Source organism: Lachancea thermotolerans (assembly GCF_000142805.1).
Source record: "Lachancea thermotolerans CBS 6340 chromosome E complete sequence".
NCBI lineage: Eukaryota > Fungi > Ascomycota > Saccharomycetes > Saccharomycetales > Saccharomycetaceae > Lachancea > Lachancea thermotolerans.
In genome coordinates this window covers 1,312,981-1,327,057 of record NC_013081.1, presented here as the reverse complement: position 1 = coordinate 1,327,057, position 14,077 = coordinate 1,312,981, and the positions used below count along the sequence as shown (strand labels likewise).

Here is a 14,077-nt window from a genome sequence, read left to right as displayed (position 1 = left end):
TTGCCAACCAAATTCAATTCGAGACTAGAAAAAGGTCCAGAGGACGAGGTAAGAACTTCTGCTATAATAAAAATTATCATAGCGGCGGAAAGTTCAAACTAAAATACACTAACACTGACTTCCGAAAACTGACAGGTTTTTGTAAGTCTGATTTCGATCGTGTTGTTGAGGCACTGAAGATACCTTCCTATATTGGGGCATATTCACTTGATGCTTTTGAATGCTTCTTCATTTTCATTGCTAGATTGAAGAGTGGTTGCACTTATACCGTCCTGACTAGCCTCTGTGGAAGGGAAGCTTCAACAATTTCAAGGATCATAACATTTGTGACGTGCTACCTGTTTCATATTGCAAGTCCATGTCTGTCTGTTACTAACGCATCATGGCTTGCTGGTCGTCTTGCCAGCATCGACCAAAGCCTTTTAAGTTCAAGCAGGTCAATCTCTAACAGTAGAATCGTGGGATTTATCGATGGCACGCACGTTAAGATAGCCCGGCCGCACGGAAACGCGAGACTAGAAAATGCGGCTTACAGCGGACACAAGAAAACACATACCCTAAAGTATCAGGCAGTAACCACCCCAGATGGTATATGTATAGACCTGGCGGGGCCTTTTGCCGGCAGCCAGCATGATTCCTTTCTTTTTGCAAATAGTGGTCTGTACCGTAGACTAAAGCCAGCACTAAAGGTCGGTGGTATTCAATATAGGATATTTGGGGACCCCGCCTACCGAAGTTCAGACTCGCTGACGGTCGGGTATAAGGGACAGAACTTAACAAATGGGCAAAAAGAGTACAATAAGATTTTATCTGGCTCGCGCGTATCAATCGAGTGGTTTTTCGGCGCAGTCAAAAACAATTTCCAAATCTTTAATATTCTGGGAAGACTGAAAGTAGGAGGTGTGAGATTTTGTGGTGCTTATTTCACTATTGCTGTATTCCTAACGAACCTTAAGCATTGCTTAGAAGGATCCTGAGGTTCCAAGTATTTTAATATTTCTCCACCACACTTTGAAGAGTACATGAATGGACTCAAGTTCCCCCAATATTTCGATGGCTTCCTTATAGACATCAATGGAACTGGTTCTTTTTTCTCAAAACAATACGAACACCTGAGTTTTGATAGACTCGGAAATATATTATAAGCGCATTTGAGAAGGAAGATAGAGAGGAAGAGGGACCCGCGTGAACCTGCAGTGAGATAGTGTAGCAACAAGCGGGAAATGGTTTTTTGGTACGTCTTGTAGCTGTTTCATGTTTAACGACTCACGAAATTGTGCAACAACTTCTGTAACGCTTCAGATGATGGGGACTTATCCCCTTCCAAGCTTTTAGCCCTGTCCATCATTTTAAGTAAAGTGTCAATTTTCTTAGCATCATGATCAAACTGCTCGCGTTTTTGACGCTCAAGCTCTAACTCTAACATATGTTGGTTGTGCTGAAGACTAATCTCTAGCTTTTTTTGCTTTAGCGCAAGCTCTTGGTCCTTTCGCTGCTGTTCTTTATCTTTGTATTTTCTTTCTTCCACGGCTGCTGCCTCGATTGATTCTTTGAGTGTTCCTTGCAGGTCGCCTACTAAAGCTGAATTAGAAAGAGAATACTGTGCAATTTCCTTAAAGTTGAGCAAGCGCCCCGCCCTTTTATTTCTTCTCATTGTGATACTATTGGGCTGATTAATATCATCTATTGAAGATGGTTCTTCAGAGTCAGAGTTACTAAGGCCTTCTGTTACGCTCGGAATACTATTAGAACACAGCATCTGGCCCAAGGTTCTCTTGTTATTTTGGCGATCAGTTTCCAGTTTTTGGATTTCTACTTTTCTTTGTTCAGCATCATTTTTCAGCCTTGTAAGCATCTCTAAAATGTTATCAACTTTATCAACACCTGTAAATGAAAACGGGTTTCGCTCATCTCCTGTCGTAACCGCGAACAGTTTGGGATGAGCATTATCCAGCAAATATCTGCATTTGCTTTTAATTTGCGATTCTGTTGGTATAATGCTGTTCTCGAATTTCAATGTCATTAGCAGGTCATACCAGACGCAACTCCACTTCAAAGATATCAGGCTGCTTTGCTCTAACTTGGTTAGTGAAGGTCTCTTAAGATGCTCGAATCCGTAAAAAGGCCCAATCTCAAGGCAGTACTTAAGAAGATAATAGGTAGCATTATCTGTCCACTTAAACCTGTATTCCTTGCCACTGTCAGCTGATCTGTAGCCTTTGACCCTAATGAGCTCCTGTATAGCTTTTATCATTTTTCCATGTGCACGCTTGAGATGTTTGATTAAACCTAGTTCCTCGGTTATTATCGCTGAGTGGAAATATTCAAGATAAAGCTGCTCTTGTTGCATTTCATCGTGGCTTGTCGTCCCCACTAAGTTTCTTGGTGATGGAGATACGTCTCTTCCAGTCTCCATATCATGGTTATCAATCTCAGTGGAGTTGGCTTGGGCATCATCATCACCGTCATTAAGTAGAGTTTCTGAGCACGAGGTTTCGCGGGGAGCCGGACGTGCAGGACTGTTGATACTCTGACGTTTTCCAGATTCCATGGCTAGCTTGAGAAGAGGTGGACGATGATAGCCTCATTTCGGGTTTGTTAATCATCGCTTCAGCTTTACGCGTTGTTGATATTACATAAGAAATTGTTGTTTCGCAGGTCACTAAAGCACGAATGGCCCAAAATCCAACTTGAAGAAAAAGTTCTCAAGTCGGCGTCATATTTCGACTTGATAATCGAGTTGAAGCGTCAAAAAGGAAAAATTTGATCTTCAAGTCGTTTTTCATTATCAACCTCAGGCCGTTTACAAGTACTCTAGTGTAAAAAGCTAACCTTCGATATTTTATATTCAATACTGTTGCAGCTTAACGTAAATTCAAGATCCATGTCAACATGATGACGGACGCTGAAGCCAGTGAAGACACGGGATCAAGGCACCAAATAAAGCAGTTTCTGGATGCTGTAGTACGCCATAAAAGTGGAAACTTTCCGAAACTTAACAAATCAAATGAAGGGTTCGTTTTCCCATCCACAAGTGGAGCCTCGACCAACCGAGGAAATAAGCTGTTACAATCCTCGGAGGAAGTCAGTCGTACATCTTTGAATAACCTGCCAGAAAACGACCGGGACCAAGTATTTTATAATGGGTCCATGCATAAGCTTTTAGCTCGTAACTGGGTGTCGAACGGCGCTAGTGATTCTGAAACGTTTGATCTAGATCTACACAGGCTGGTGGACGTGAGGAACATCCTTGCGCCTGTCTCTACCATTGAAGATGTTGCGAAACACCCAGCTATTTCAAAAACTTTCAAAAGTGAGGTGCTTGGCGCATTGGCGCTGCAGGCAGTGCTTATGGTTGAAAAAGAACAAAGCAATGTTGTCTATTTGTCAAAGCTGCTGGAGGCTTTTCTAGGAGACTATCCTGGGCCACTGTATGAAGATACACTAAACCTGGAAGAGTACGATCACAACCTTAAGCTGCGCGATGACGGCGATGAAGACCTTGCGTGTCAAGGTCACCCCCAACAAATTTCTGGGCACGCTACATCCACGGACGAAGATCCCTTTTTTGCGTTACCTCAGCTTGACCCCTCAAATTTACTACCATCTGTCATATCTCAAAAAGGAGAAGAAACTTTACAAGAGGTTGAAACAGCTAGACAACTAGCCCAGATAGCTCTTCAGCGAAATCAAGAATTTATCAGGAATCTGCAAAAAATTCGAAAATGTATTGCTAAGGCAGAGCGGATAAAGCAGCGTATTCTTGGGTGGGGAAAAGAATTTGCGGGCATCCCAGAGGATGATGTCACTGTTCCCAGTGCTCTTCATGTAGTAAAGAGAGGCCTAATAAGCGCTGCTACGAACCGGACTATGACAGACGGGCAAAATTTCGAAGCTGAAGAAGATGAAATATAAGTTGACCACACCAATTATAAACTAGCAGAGATACCACTACGATCGGGAAGGCTCACCACCCATTCGATTGATGATCTAACACTTTTACGAAGTTGGATCCTTCCGAACATGTTTTATCGCCTTGGAATAAGGGAACAATACAGTTTTTAGTGACTTCATCAAAAAGTTCGTCAATTAATCCTTTTAGGTCCTGGCCTGTTTGTTTAAAATCAGGATAAGCGTTGACCTCCAATATCTTGACGTTCATGGACGAATCCACCAGGAAGTCGATACCATAAGTTTCGAAGGCATTAGCCAAGGGCTGGAAATGCAGCCTGTTTGTAGTGACTGCCGCCATGAATAACTCTCGTGTTATTTCGTGGATTTGGGATTTGATTTTGAGAACTTCACTCGCTCCCAAATCCTCCAAAGCATCCAGCTCGCGAACAGAGTTTTCTTTGGAAGATTCCTCTTCCTGTAGACAAGTATTGGTTAGATGGCAAGCTAAGTCTCTAGGGTCTGTAGCATTATAACTTTCGCTCAGCTCTTTGAAAGAGGAAGGTGCAAATAAAGCCAGCATTCTGTCATAAACGTAAACTTCAAGGTCTCCTTTGCAGGTCACGTAACAGCGAATGTGGAACTTGCGCCCTTGCATTGATGGGAGAAGTAGAGGAGACGCTAGGTACTCCTGTACAATAAAGTGCCTCAATTGAGAGACTACAACACTATTAGGATTCGTCTCGCTTCCGTCGTCACTTGGATCTTCGTCAAAAGAGTCGAAGATTGCTTGCAAATCTTTAATGCTTTTAAAAACTCTAATACCTTGTGCCTTGTCGCTCATGCTTGGCTTGAGAATCCACCATTTTTCTTCGAGTTCCAGCTCTTGTCTAAGCTCCCAGTTTTCGTCAAGAGCGTCGTCAAGAAATTCTGCATAATCAACGTCAATATTGAAAGTTTCAAGGTAGGCAGACGAAAGGGGTGAGTCCGGGTTCTTGACAATATACGAATGGATTGTGTGCGACAAAAAATGCTTTCTTATGAGTGCTTTGCGGTAAATGTAGGTATTGGCAAAATAAGTGTCGCCTTCCACTAATTTATCGATGTCAATATGTTCATAATCGCCGTAGTGCAAGACTTTTTTCGAAGTTTTTGAACTCTTCGCTGGCATCGAGTCAACAATTTTGACATTAGGCAACCGGCTGTTAATGGCGCTGACCAAAGGTTTGTAAATATACTCTTGCGAGGGTAAAGTTAATAGTAGTGTCCCCTCTGCATCACTTTTCAAGTCGTTCTTTATGGCATTTGTTTGGGATTTTTTGCTAGGCTTCCCCTCAGCTTCTGAGAGGTTTAGGTCAAGCTCCCCAACAAGCTGAGAAATCTGGTGGAATACCGCACGGAGTGGAGTCACGCTTATAAGACCCTTTTCAATAACCCTGCCATCATTCATGCTGTTCTCGGGGGAATCGAAAATTGCTTGGCGCTGAGCGACAAAATCAGGCTGCCACTTAAATGTTATTCCTTCGCCTTCAGAGTCCACGTCATGTTTAACATCTGCATCGCGGCCAGCACCATAGACAGAACTCCACTTGTTTTCCAGAATATGGGTATAAACAGCCCTAGTAGACTCATTTAAAGACTGCTTAAGCGGCACATTAATGCTGTAGAGCTGTGCGTCGATGTTCCAGTGATTGTAAAGGTATTCGATGACACGGCAACTCCTTTCCGAAGCCCTATGCAAAAGTTCTTCATCGACATACTTATTACCTTCAAAGTATGCAAAAGAAACAGCCACAGCTTTAACCCCTGCGGAGACAACTGCTTCCATCGCGGCGCCAACAGTTCCGCTAGAAGTTATGTAGGCAGCAGATGTGTTACGGCCAACGTTGGGGCCGGAAATAACGAGGTCGAATTTGTGGGATGTCAAGTGATGGAGGCCAATGTCTGTAGCAGTTGCTGGCGTGCCATCGACCAGACAGTATTCAATTGCATCCTTTGGGATGCCCTCATTTGTCACGGATGGGAGCTTTGACCCATGCATGGAACGCTGCGGTTGCAGGTAAGGACCGAAAAGAGCGTCGTCCTTAGCATCCTTGCTCATGTATGAAAAGCGGGCGTGGGCATCCTTGCCGGCGAAATGAGCCTTACCAATCCATGAGCGTTGCCTGTCTGGCAAACACACGGTCAGTTGCCAGTCAGGGCGATTCGATAGAATGTATTGAATAAAGGGCCGTATGTACGGCGATGCCCTAGGGTCTGGAGGGCCATCATCATTGGTAATCTAAAGGAAGGTAGTGTTAGTAGCAGGTACAGTGTGAGATGGAAACGTGTCTGGCAAGATCTCTCGGGGAGACCTTTGGAGTTTCTCCCGGTTAACAATACCATTTCTACAGAAAGGAAGGGGAACGCTCTTTTGAAAACATGGAGCCTGAACGTAGCTCCATAGGATCCTGCCAGATTACCGATACATCCTCGATTATGTCCCAACATACCAAAATACGCATCTGAGCTAATTGAACGGAAAGATGGGCTTCTGCTGATGAGCTCGGCCCCTGTCTTGTGATGGGCGATCAAGGTGTGGGAAAAGCTGGAAAAAAATTGGGCAACTACAATACGAAAACGTTCCACGTACAGAGAGAGAGCACCTGTACAGGATCGACAGAAAGCTAAAGGCCGTCAGAAATCAGCATGTCTATGTTCCTCAACCCGTTCAATGCCCAAGAGGTTGATGAGCGGAAGCTGGAGCTCGCGCAGGTGCAGTTCGATGCGATGAGTACGTCCTTCAACATGATGCTTCGAGGATGCCTTGAGAAATGCATTCCACACGAGTACGGCGAGGCTGATCTGAATAAGGGCGAGATGAGCTGTGTGGACAGGTGCATAGCCAAGATTCACTATGCGAACCGTCTGGTCGGGGGCCTGACTCAGGCGCGAAACGTGGGGCCGGACCACCTGCGCCATTACGAGCATTTCAAAGAGAGTAAATGATATCTAATCGAGGCATGTACATATAACGAATCGACACTGGAAGAAACGCGGACGCTGCGCTGTACTGTGCGGGTCAAGAGTGCTGCCTGCGAGCATGGGTGTGCCGCTCAGCTGCGCGACGCGATGGCCTATGCACGCAGAGCCTAGCTCTGCCACGTGACACGCATCACCCTGCTTATTTAATCTCTCGGTCACGTGCTCGGGAAGCAGAGGTCGCGCCGCGGGTCGCAACGTCCATTCCTTTGTCCTTAGAGAGGGTACTCCAACGGCACGCATTCCCATCCATGCGTGTTGAGTTCGACCTCGCTTCGCGCAGGTCCTCTTAAGGGTGCGCGTCTCAACAGCGCCCGCAACGCTTGGCGCAGACCTTAGAAATCCACATAGCCAACCTAAGATGAGCCAAACTAATACAAGCTCCAGGCGCAGACTCACGGCGGTTCTTCGCGTGAATTTGAGCTCCCCACGTTCTCGCCTGCTTCTATTTACGCTGGCATCTCGAACGACAATGCTCTGTTACCCTCCTCTTTTGCACGGTTACCCGGGTCCGCTTCACGTATTTCTCTTCGCCCCCCTGATTCTCGTTTTTTCTATACTGACTTACTATACAAAACCCCACTGCCACCTAAACTCTGTCCACTCATAGTAAACTCCTATCCCACACAGTACAAAGTTACAAAGACTCGAATTTTTTTTCATGTATGTGAATACGCGTGTTGATTGTGAGTGCGGTTGTTGGGGTCTGAACCGGGACTGAGAAAAAGGGAATGGTATTGGAAGCGAGGCGACTGGCCAATTGGAATTTTTCGCCAGGTGTGCTTGGCCCTACCTCCTCCCTCTACCAGCGCGCAAAATGTGCTGTGAAAGCATCTTTTCCTTTTTCTTCAGGCCGCCCGGATCACGTGCGGCGTGTCACGTCCCGTGTGGAGGCATCGACCCAGGGACGCGTCATGTTACCCCCACTTAAGACGTCCATCGGTAGCACGTGACGACGCCTTGCTGGCTTATGTAACAGTGATTTTCGTGGACGCGTGCGGGTGTCCGAGCTCCGCCAGCCGGCGCCTTTATAAGAGACGCGTGGTATCGTCCGTCCTGGCGCCCCAGCAGCGCATTGCAACGGAGTTTGTTCTCGTTACTAACTCGCTACAAAAGCTAGCCTAAGCCATGTCCGCCCCAAGAGAAGCCAAGAAGAGAACCACCAGAAGAAAGAAGGACCCAAATGCCCCAAAGAGAGCGTTGTCTGCGTACATGTTCTTCGCTAACGAGAACAGAGATATCGTCCGCGCCGAGAACCCCGGTGTAACGTTCGGGCAGGTGGGCCGTCTACTGGGTGACAAGTGGAAGGCGCTCACCGACGAGGAGAAGCAGCCTTACGAGGCCAAGCACGCGGCCGACAAGAAGAGATACGAGTCCGAGAAGGAGCTCTACAACGCCACCAAGGCGTGAGTCTGGGAGGGTCGCGAAGCGCGGCGAAGTTTCTCCGCGAAGTAATGTGTTCAGGTCATCTTTGCTTGGCTCTGAGTGTAAGAATATGAATAAGCAAGTAAGGGAAGCGCTTGTGCGCGTTGTATAATGCTCTGTATGTTATAGCTTGAAGGCAACGCGTTTGCGCGAACTGCCGTTAGGATTTGAGAATCGCCAGTGCCGGGACCCGCCTTCATTGGCGTCAGCAAAACGCTTTACGCGTTGCTGGAGGGCTTTACGCGTCGCGACGCGTAAACCATCCGTTTTTTCTGCCCGTCAAAAAAAATTCCTCTCCCATGCCGTCCTATATAAGAGGGGCAGCGTGTCGAAACGCCGGCCCGTAGTTTTGCCATTTAACGCCTCATATCCAATTTCCCATAACAAGTCACAATGCTAGAAGGTAAATTTGAGGAAGCTAGTCTGTTCAAGAGGATCATCGACTCTTTCAAGGACTGTGTCCAGTTGGTCAACTTCAATTGTAACGAGCACGGAATTGCTGCGCAAGCCGTGGACGACTCCAGAGTTCTGCTGGTATCGCTGTCTATTGGCACAGAATCGTTCCAAGAGTTCAGATGCGATAGAGGTGTTACTCTAGGTGTCGACTTGTCGTCCCTATCTAAGATTCTTCGTTGTGGTAACAACAACGACAACCTCACTCTAATCGCGGACGACACGCCAGACTCTGTCCTGTTGCTGTTTGAGGACACTAAGAAGGATCGCATAAGTGAGTACTCGCTGAAGCTGATGGACATCGATGCCGACTTCTTGGACATCGAGGGCATGGAGTACGACACTGTGATCACCATGCCATCGGCAGAGTTCGCGAAGGTGGTGCGCGATTTGAACCAGCTCAGTGACTCCCTCAACATCTTGGTGACGAAAGACACCGTGAAGTTCGTTGCCGAAGGTGACATTGGGTCCGGTTCCGTTATTGTTAAACCACACACCGACATGGATAAGCCCCAGGAAAGTGTCAAGGTGGAGCTGGACAAGCCTGTCGACCTCACTTTTGGTTCCAAGTATTTGTTGGATATCATCAAAGGTGCGGGTCTATCTGACCAAATCACAATCAAGCTGTCGGCGGAGACCCCAGCACTCTTTGAGTTCAGCTTGCAAAGCGGGTACTTGCAATTTTTCCTGGCTCCTAAGTTCAACGAAGAGGAGTAGAGGAGGGCGTTGGGCTCCGGAACACTTGTACATTACATCACTCACATCCATCTTTACATATATATCTACCACGCGTAGATATCTCTAATAATCGCATTAAATTACCGCTCCTGACGAGGTTTGATTTTATCAAGCAAAGGCAGTCTCAGGCTGTAACAGAAATGTGGTCCTGGTACAGCTCCTCTCTGTAAGCGGCAGAATGAGTTTAAAGGCATCTCCTTGATTAAGGTAGTATCTGAACATGCGCTTTAAGCGGATAAACCCCATTCCCTCATATAGCTGTAGTGCGGTTGTGTTTTCAACCTCTGTTTCAAGCATAATCTCATCGCAACCAATCTCCTGCATTTTCTGGATGGCCTGCTCCACAAGCTTTTTCGCAATCCCCCGCCTTCTGTACTTTTGATCGACTGCTAACATTCCGATATATCCTCGGAGCCTGGCTCCTCTGTGAGTTTCATATTTACAGACCACGCAACCAACAGGGTTCTCTGTGTCATTGCTGAAAGCTAAGAAGCACAGCTCTGGCCACTGGTTTAAGAAGTATCTGTAAACGTATATTGAGTAAGGCTCGCTAAGATCTGCATCAATCAATCTTTGGATGTGTTTCAGCTCATTAGCATTTGAAATGTTCAAAGGCTGGTACCGAATACCCATCTGTGGCCGCTAATATGCTATACTTGACGCTTTGATAAATTGCCCAAGACCGAGGTATGGTTTACTGAAGTACCATTTTACTGCGCTAGATGATCTTCGGGTAACAAAAGTGATAACTGTTAGAAGTTTGGGGAAGCGATTTTTCAAGATAAATGCAGAGAAGGATGAGTCTGGAAGGCTAGCGCTTTATATCGCGCTATTCTAAAGGGGGGCATACTAATTCGACTGAAGTATCGGCGTCTATATATCCAACCCTATCAATTTTTGGTCAAATTTAACGATTTCCTCCCTTTCACAAGGTTCACTCAGCATTTATTACCCCTACGTCAGGATTCAGAGTCGCTCTGCTTAACACCCGCCAGCAGAAATTTTCCACGATCAAGTGGCTTGGTCATCACTTAAGATGGCTGGAGACAATGCTGTGATCTATAATGCTATCACGGGGGCTTGCGTAAGCGCTAATATCCGATTGTTTTTAGGTGTGGAAGACCTACAGCGTTTTACAAGTCAACAGTTTATGATCCCCATCGACCAATGTTTTATCTTACTGCCTTATGGGGTTAAGTTGAAAAAGGCTTCTTTTTTGAACTGTCGCAGACAGCCAGAAAGAGCTGAGTTTTATGTGTTTGACAGGAGACTTTTTTCATTTGCGCAGGACCCAAGTTCCGGGGAAGGTCGTGTGGACTCACAAGAGCTGGAAACTTTGTTAGACAGTGTTACCAGATCTTGTAATGTAACCCTCATAAAGCCTATCACTTCTCCGCTGCTCGAAGTTGCCAACATGACTAATAATCTAGACCATCGCAAGATCACAAGTCTTTTAACAACTAACATGGGCTGGCTCAGTGCTCTCGAAATAGACGCACATTACTTCTACTCGATGATCCATAGCACTATTTCTGAGATGCGGAATATTTTTCAGTGTATGACTATCTGCACACAATACCTGAAGCTTTACTGCTACGATATAGAAAAGCTACATGATTCCAATGTTGAGTTCTTAAATCAACTTACCAAAGATAGCAGCGTTTATCGATGGAGAAGGGTATTTGAAGAAGTTTTGAAGAAGCTCAACACAGTGAACAGCGAGAAGGAAGAACGGCTCAGTGATTTTTTGAGTATTGAAGACCTTGAGAGCCATTCCAATAACTTTTTAGCAACAAACAAGGTGATTTCTTCAAAGCTACAACAATTGAAGGGCCAAATTAATGAGAGCCTCGATAAAAGGCAGCACATTTCATTAAAACTGCAAAGTTTAAAGTCTCAATTTGAAGAGCCTGCGTCGAACTACGAGATGGAGAGCCATATGATGGAAAGGTTTGATGAAATGATTTACGATCTCAAAAAAAGCACGCGTGAAACACTGGAGATGGGATCAGATGAAATCTCACCTGAGTTACTCGTAACCATATCGCAGAAAATCCTTGAAGACAAGAATTCTGTCATACCCAAACTTTTCACCGTTGCGCAGTCACTTTACCTTCAAGCCGAGGAATTACTTGCTAAAAAAAGACAGTTGCAAGAACAGGTCATGTTTGTGTTGAGCCAGACAGCTTTCGTTCAGTTTCATATCTTGGGTGTCAAAAGAGCTCTCCTCAAAGAATGTAATCAGCAACTTGAATCATTGCAAGAGCTGGAGCTTCGTCTGTCTCAGGTTGAGGATTTTCCCATTTTTTATGGATTGCGACTCATTGAGCAGTTAAGGAGGAATAATTGGCTTGGACAGCTTGAAAAACTCGAGCGAAATATGCGGCAAGAATTCCAGGTCATTAGTGAGGCAGAGGAAAAGTACCGTCAAAAATGGGATGAGACATTTGGGCAACTGGCTCATATCTCCAACATGACTAATGCTGATCTTGTTGGCTTCAAAGATTTTCCCACCCCAAACCCCAAGAGGTGGTCAAGTTCAGAACTAGCCTCCACAATTGTCACAACAGAAAAGATTGAAAAATACTTAGCGCAACTTTCGCAGAGAGATATTTCAGCAGACAGCATAACGCTTTTGAAGAAAAATTTTGTTAATGCTAACAGAGTCTCGGTCACATCTAACCAATTCTCAAGCCTTACGTCTTTCGATTGGAATGTTTCCAAGCCCGCTGAATCAGATGTTATTAAAGGGTATCAAATCAGGATCAGGAAGTTAGAGGCTTTATTACATGACGCAAAGTTCTCCAACATAAATGCTTGGCCCTCCGGAGTAATAAACAACACAATCTTGACTGCTTTCGAAAACAATGTGCCTCCAGTTAATGTGAAAATGAACATGTTGTTGTCGGGTGAAAAGGAAGGTGGTTGTTATGTTCAAGAGGAGGCTGGAAAAGAAATCTCGAGGCTCAAGAGAGAACTTGGGAACCAGAAGGAGGAGACTACGCTATTCAGAGAGGAGTCTAGAAAGATGCAAACGCAGCTAGTCGATTTGGAAGATGAGAGAAACGCATATCAGGAGACACTAAAGACGTTAAATCAAGAGATATCAAAATTAACCCTTGAACGCGAGCAGAAAAAGCTAGCCCAAGACGAACTTCTCATCAAAATAAAAGGGGATATTGAAACTGTTAATAAATTGAACACGTCTCTTGTTAATGAGTTCGACTCATGGAAAGACAAGTGCAACAGACTGAGCGAGCTCAACGATGACCTTCATTCAAGAATCGCCCACCAGGAGGATACGTTTAGGGAGGAGAAGCTAAATCTCGAGGGAGATTTATCAGATCTACGAAAAGAAGTTGCTTCCTTGAAGACCGCTAATGAAGCACTTGTGAGTGAGCAAGCTTCTTTGAAGTCTTCGAATATAGTTAATCTCTCGAAAGCCCTCAATGATCGGATGCAATCAAAGCTCTTTGAGATATTTTCCAGCGACGTGTACATTTTGGAAAACATTGGCCTTTTATTGTCTCAGCTTGATGAATCTCATTTTCAAATTACGCGTGTTAAAGGCCTTCGTAAAGGCCAAGTGCAAGGTGAGCTTGATGAAAGTACCTTAGAAAGTAAAGTGTCACCTTCCATCAAGAGTAATGTTTTCCAAGCTGTGAAGTCATTCTATGAAGCTTCAGTTCATTCAGGCGATTTCGAGTCACAAAAAGATTTTTTAGCAAGCATTGACAAATTGTTTGAAAATGGGTTGTATGAGGCCTCAGTAATAAAGCGCTTCAAAGACATTGAAGCTCTGGCGAAAAAACTGACCAAAGAAAACAAGTTTAAAAGAGGTTTACTCGAAACTTATCAGCGGGAAAAGATCACAATAAAAAATTTCCAAGTTGGAGACATGGCCTTATTTCTTCCTACGCAAGACGTTCCAGATTCGGTGGCATCATCTGTCTCCTCTCTTACCTCCTCGTTTTCTTCTGTCGACCTTTCAACACCGCCTCCCTTGGGAGCTAACTCTTCACATGCTGTTAATAGCCACAACAAAGGGAAAAAAATACACGATGGTTCAAGACCTTGGGCAGCCTTTACCGCATTCGATGACTCAACTCGCTACTTGCTGCGAGACAACGAAAAGTTCACACTAGATAGAGACTGGTTCGTCGGTAAAATTACTTCAGTGGAGCGTAGTACATCGAGCGAAACGAGTTCGACCACCTATAAGCTTCCTAAAGGGACCAACTGGGTCCAGGTAACCGCCGAATTCATTACGGCTAAAAACTTCTAAGAGAATAATGAATATATTTTGTTTTGTTTTGCTTTTATAATTGGTAATTTAAATGGTTTTAATCTGAAAATATAGCGCCAACTTGTACTTTATCTAGTCAAGACATGATCTGGAGCAAACATGGTGACGGTAGTATTATCAAGAAAATATGTGCAGGTTTTGCGCGGTTCTTAGTGGTGAACCTCGGTTGAGGCAATTTTCCTTGTTACACCAACTGCATATGAGTCAGCAAGGCCGAATCTTTCAAAAAGACCATAGGTTAGA

General features: G+C 45.0%; 8 protein-coding genes across 8 annotated transcripts; 5 read left to right on the top strand and 3 right to left on the bottom strand.

Annotated features, from left to right (window-relative positions):
* Positions 1-1,258: 1,258 nt before the first annotated feature.
* On the bottom strand, positions 1,259-2,551 carry KLTH0E14938g (KLTH0E14938p; the record flags this gene model as incomplete). The annotated part of the gene is made up of 1 exon (XM_002554083.1): positions 1,259-2,551. The coding sequence occupies one exon, from the start codon at positions 2,549-2,551 to the stop codon at positions 1,259-1,261; it is 1,293 nt and encodes a 430-aa protein (XP_002554129.1).
* Positions 2,552-2,892: 341 nt separating this feature from the next.
* On the top strand, positions 2,893-3,915 carry RXT2 (Rxt2p; the record flags this gene model as incomplete). The annotated part of the gene is made up of 1 exon (XM_002554082.1): positions 2,893-3,915. One exon carries the CDS (start codon positions 2,893-2,895, stop codon positions 3,913-3,915), a length of 1,023 nt encoding a protein of 340 aa, XP_002554128.1.
* A 52-nt stretch (positions 3,916-3,967) lies between these two features.
* Positions 3,968-6,395, bottom strand: PBY1 (putative tubulin tyrosine ligase; the record flags this gene model as incomplete). The annotated part of the gene is made up of 2 exons (XM_002554081.1): positions 3,968-6,172; positions 6,384-6,395. The coding sequence occupies 2 exons, from the start codon at positions 6,393-6,395 to the stop codon at positions 3,968-3,970; spliced, it is 2,217 nt and encodes a 738-aa protein (XP_002554127.1).
* A 184-nt stretch (positions 6,396-6,579) lies between these two features.
* TIM12 (Tim12p) lies at positions 6,580-6,879 on the top strand (the record flags this gene model as incomplete). The annotated part of the gene is made up of 1 exon (XM_002554080.1): positions 6,580-6,879. The coding sequence occupies one exon, from the start codon at positions 6,580-6,582 to the stop codon at positions 6,877-6,879; it is 300 nt and encodes a 99-aa protein (XP_002554126.1).
* Positions 6,880-8,040: 1,161 nt separating this feature from the next.
* On the top strand, positions 8,041-8,322 carry NHP6B (high-mobility group nucleosome-binding protein; the record flags this gene model as incomplete). Its single annotated transcript, XM_002554079.1, has 1 exon — positions 8,041-8,322. One exon carries the CDS (start codon positions 8,041-8,043, stop codon positions 8,320-8,322), a length of 282 nt encoding a protein of 93 aa, XP_002554125.1.
* A 408-nt stretch (positions 8,323-8,730) lies between these two features.
* POL30 (proliferating cell nuclear antigen) lies at positions 8,731-9,507 on the top strand (the record flags this gene model as incomplete). Its single annotated transcript, XM_002554078.1, has 1 exon — positions 8,731-9,507. One exon carries the CDS (start codon positions 8,731-8,733, stop codon positions 9,505-9,507), a length of 777 nt encoding a protein of 258 aa, XP_002554124.1.
* A 129-nt stretch (positions 9,508-9,636) lies between these two features.
* MAK3 (peptide alpha-N-acetyltransferase MAK3) lies at positions 9,637-10,161 on the bottom strand (the record flags this gene model as incomplete). Its single annotated transcript, XM_002554077.1, has 1 exon — positions 9,637-10,161. The coding sequence occupies one exon, from the start codon at positions 10,159-10,161 to the stop codon at positions 9,637-9,639; it is 525 nt and encodes a 174-aa protein (XP_002554123.1).
* Positions 10,162-10,564: 403 nt separating this feature from the next.
* ATG11 (autophagy protein ATG11) lies at positions 10,565-13,813 on the top strand (the record flags this gene model as incomplete). Its single annotated transcript, XM_002554076.1, has 1 exon — positions 10,565-13,813. The coding sequence occupies one exon, from the start codon at positions 10,565-10,567 to the stop codon at positions 13,811-13,813; it is 3,249 nt and encodes a 1,082-aa protein (XP_002554122.1).
* Between the last annotated feature and the right edge of the window lie 264 nt (positions 13,814-14,077).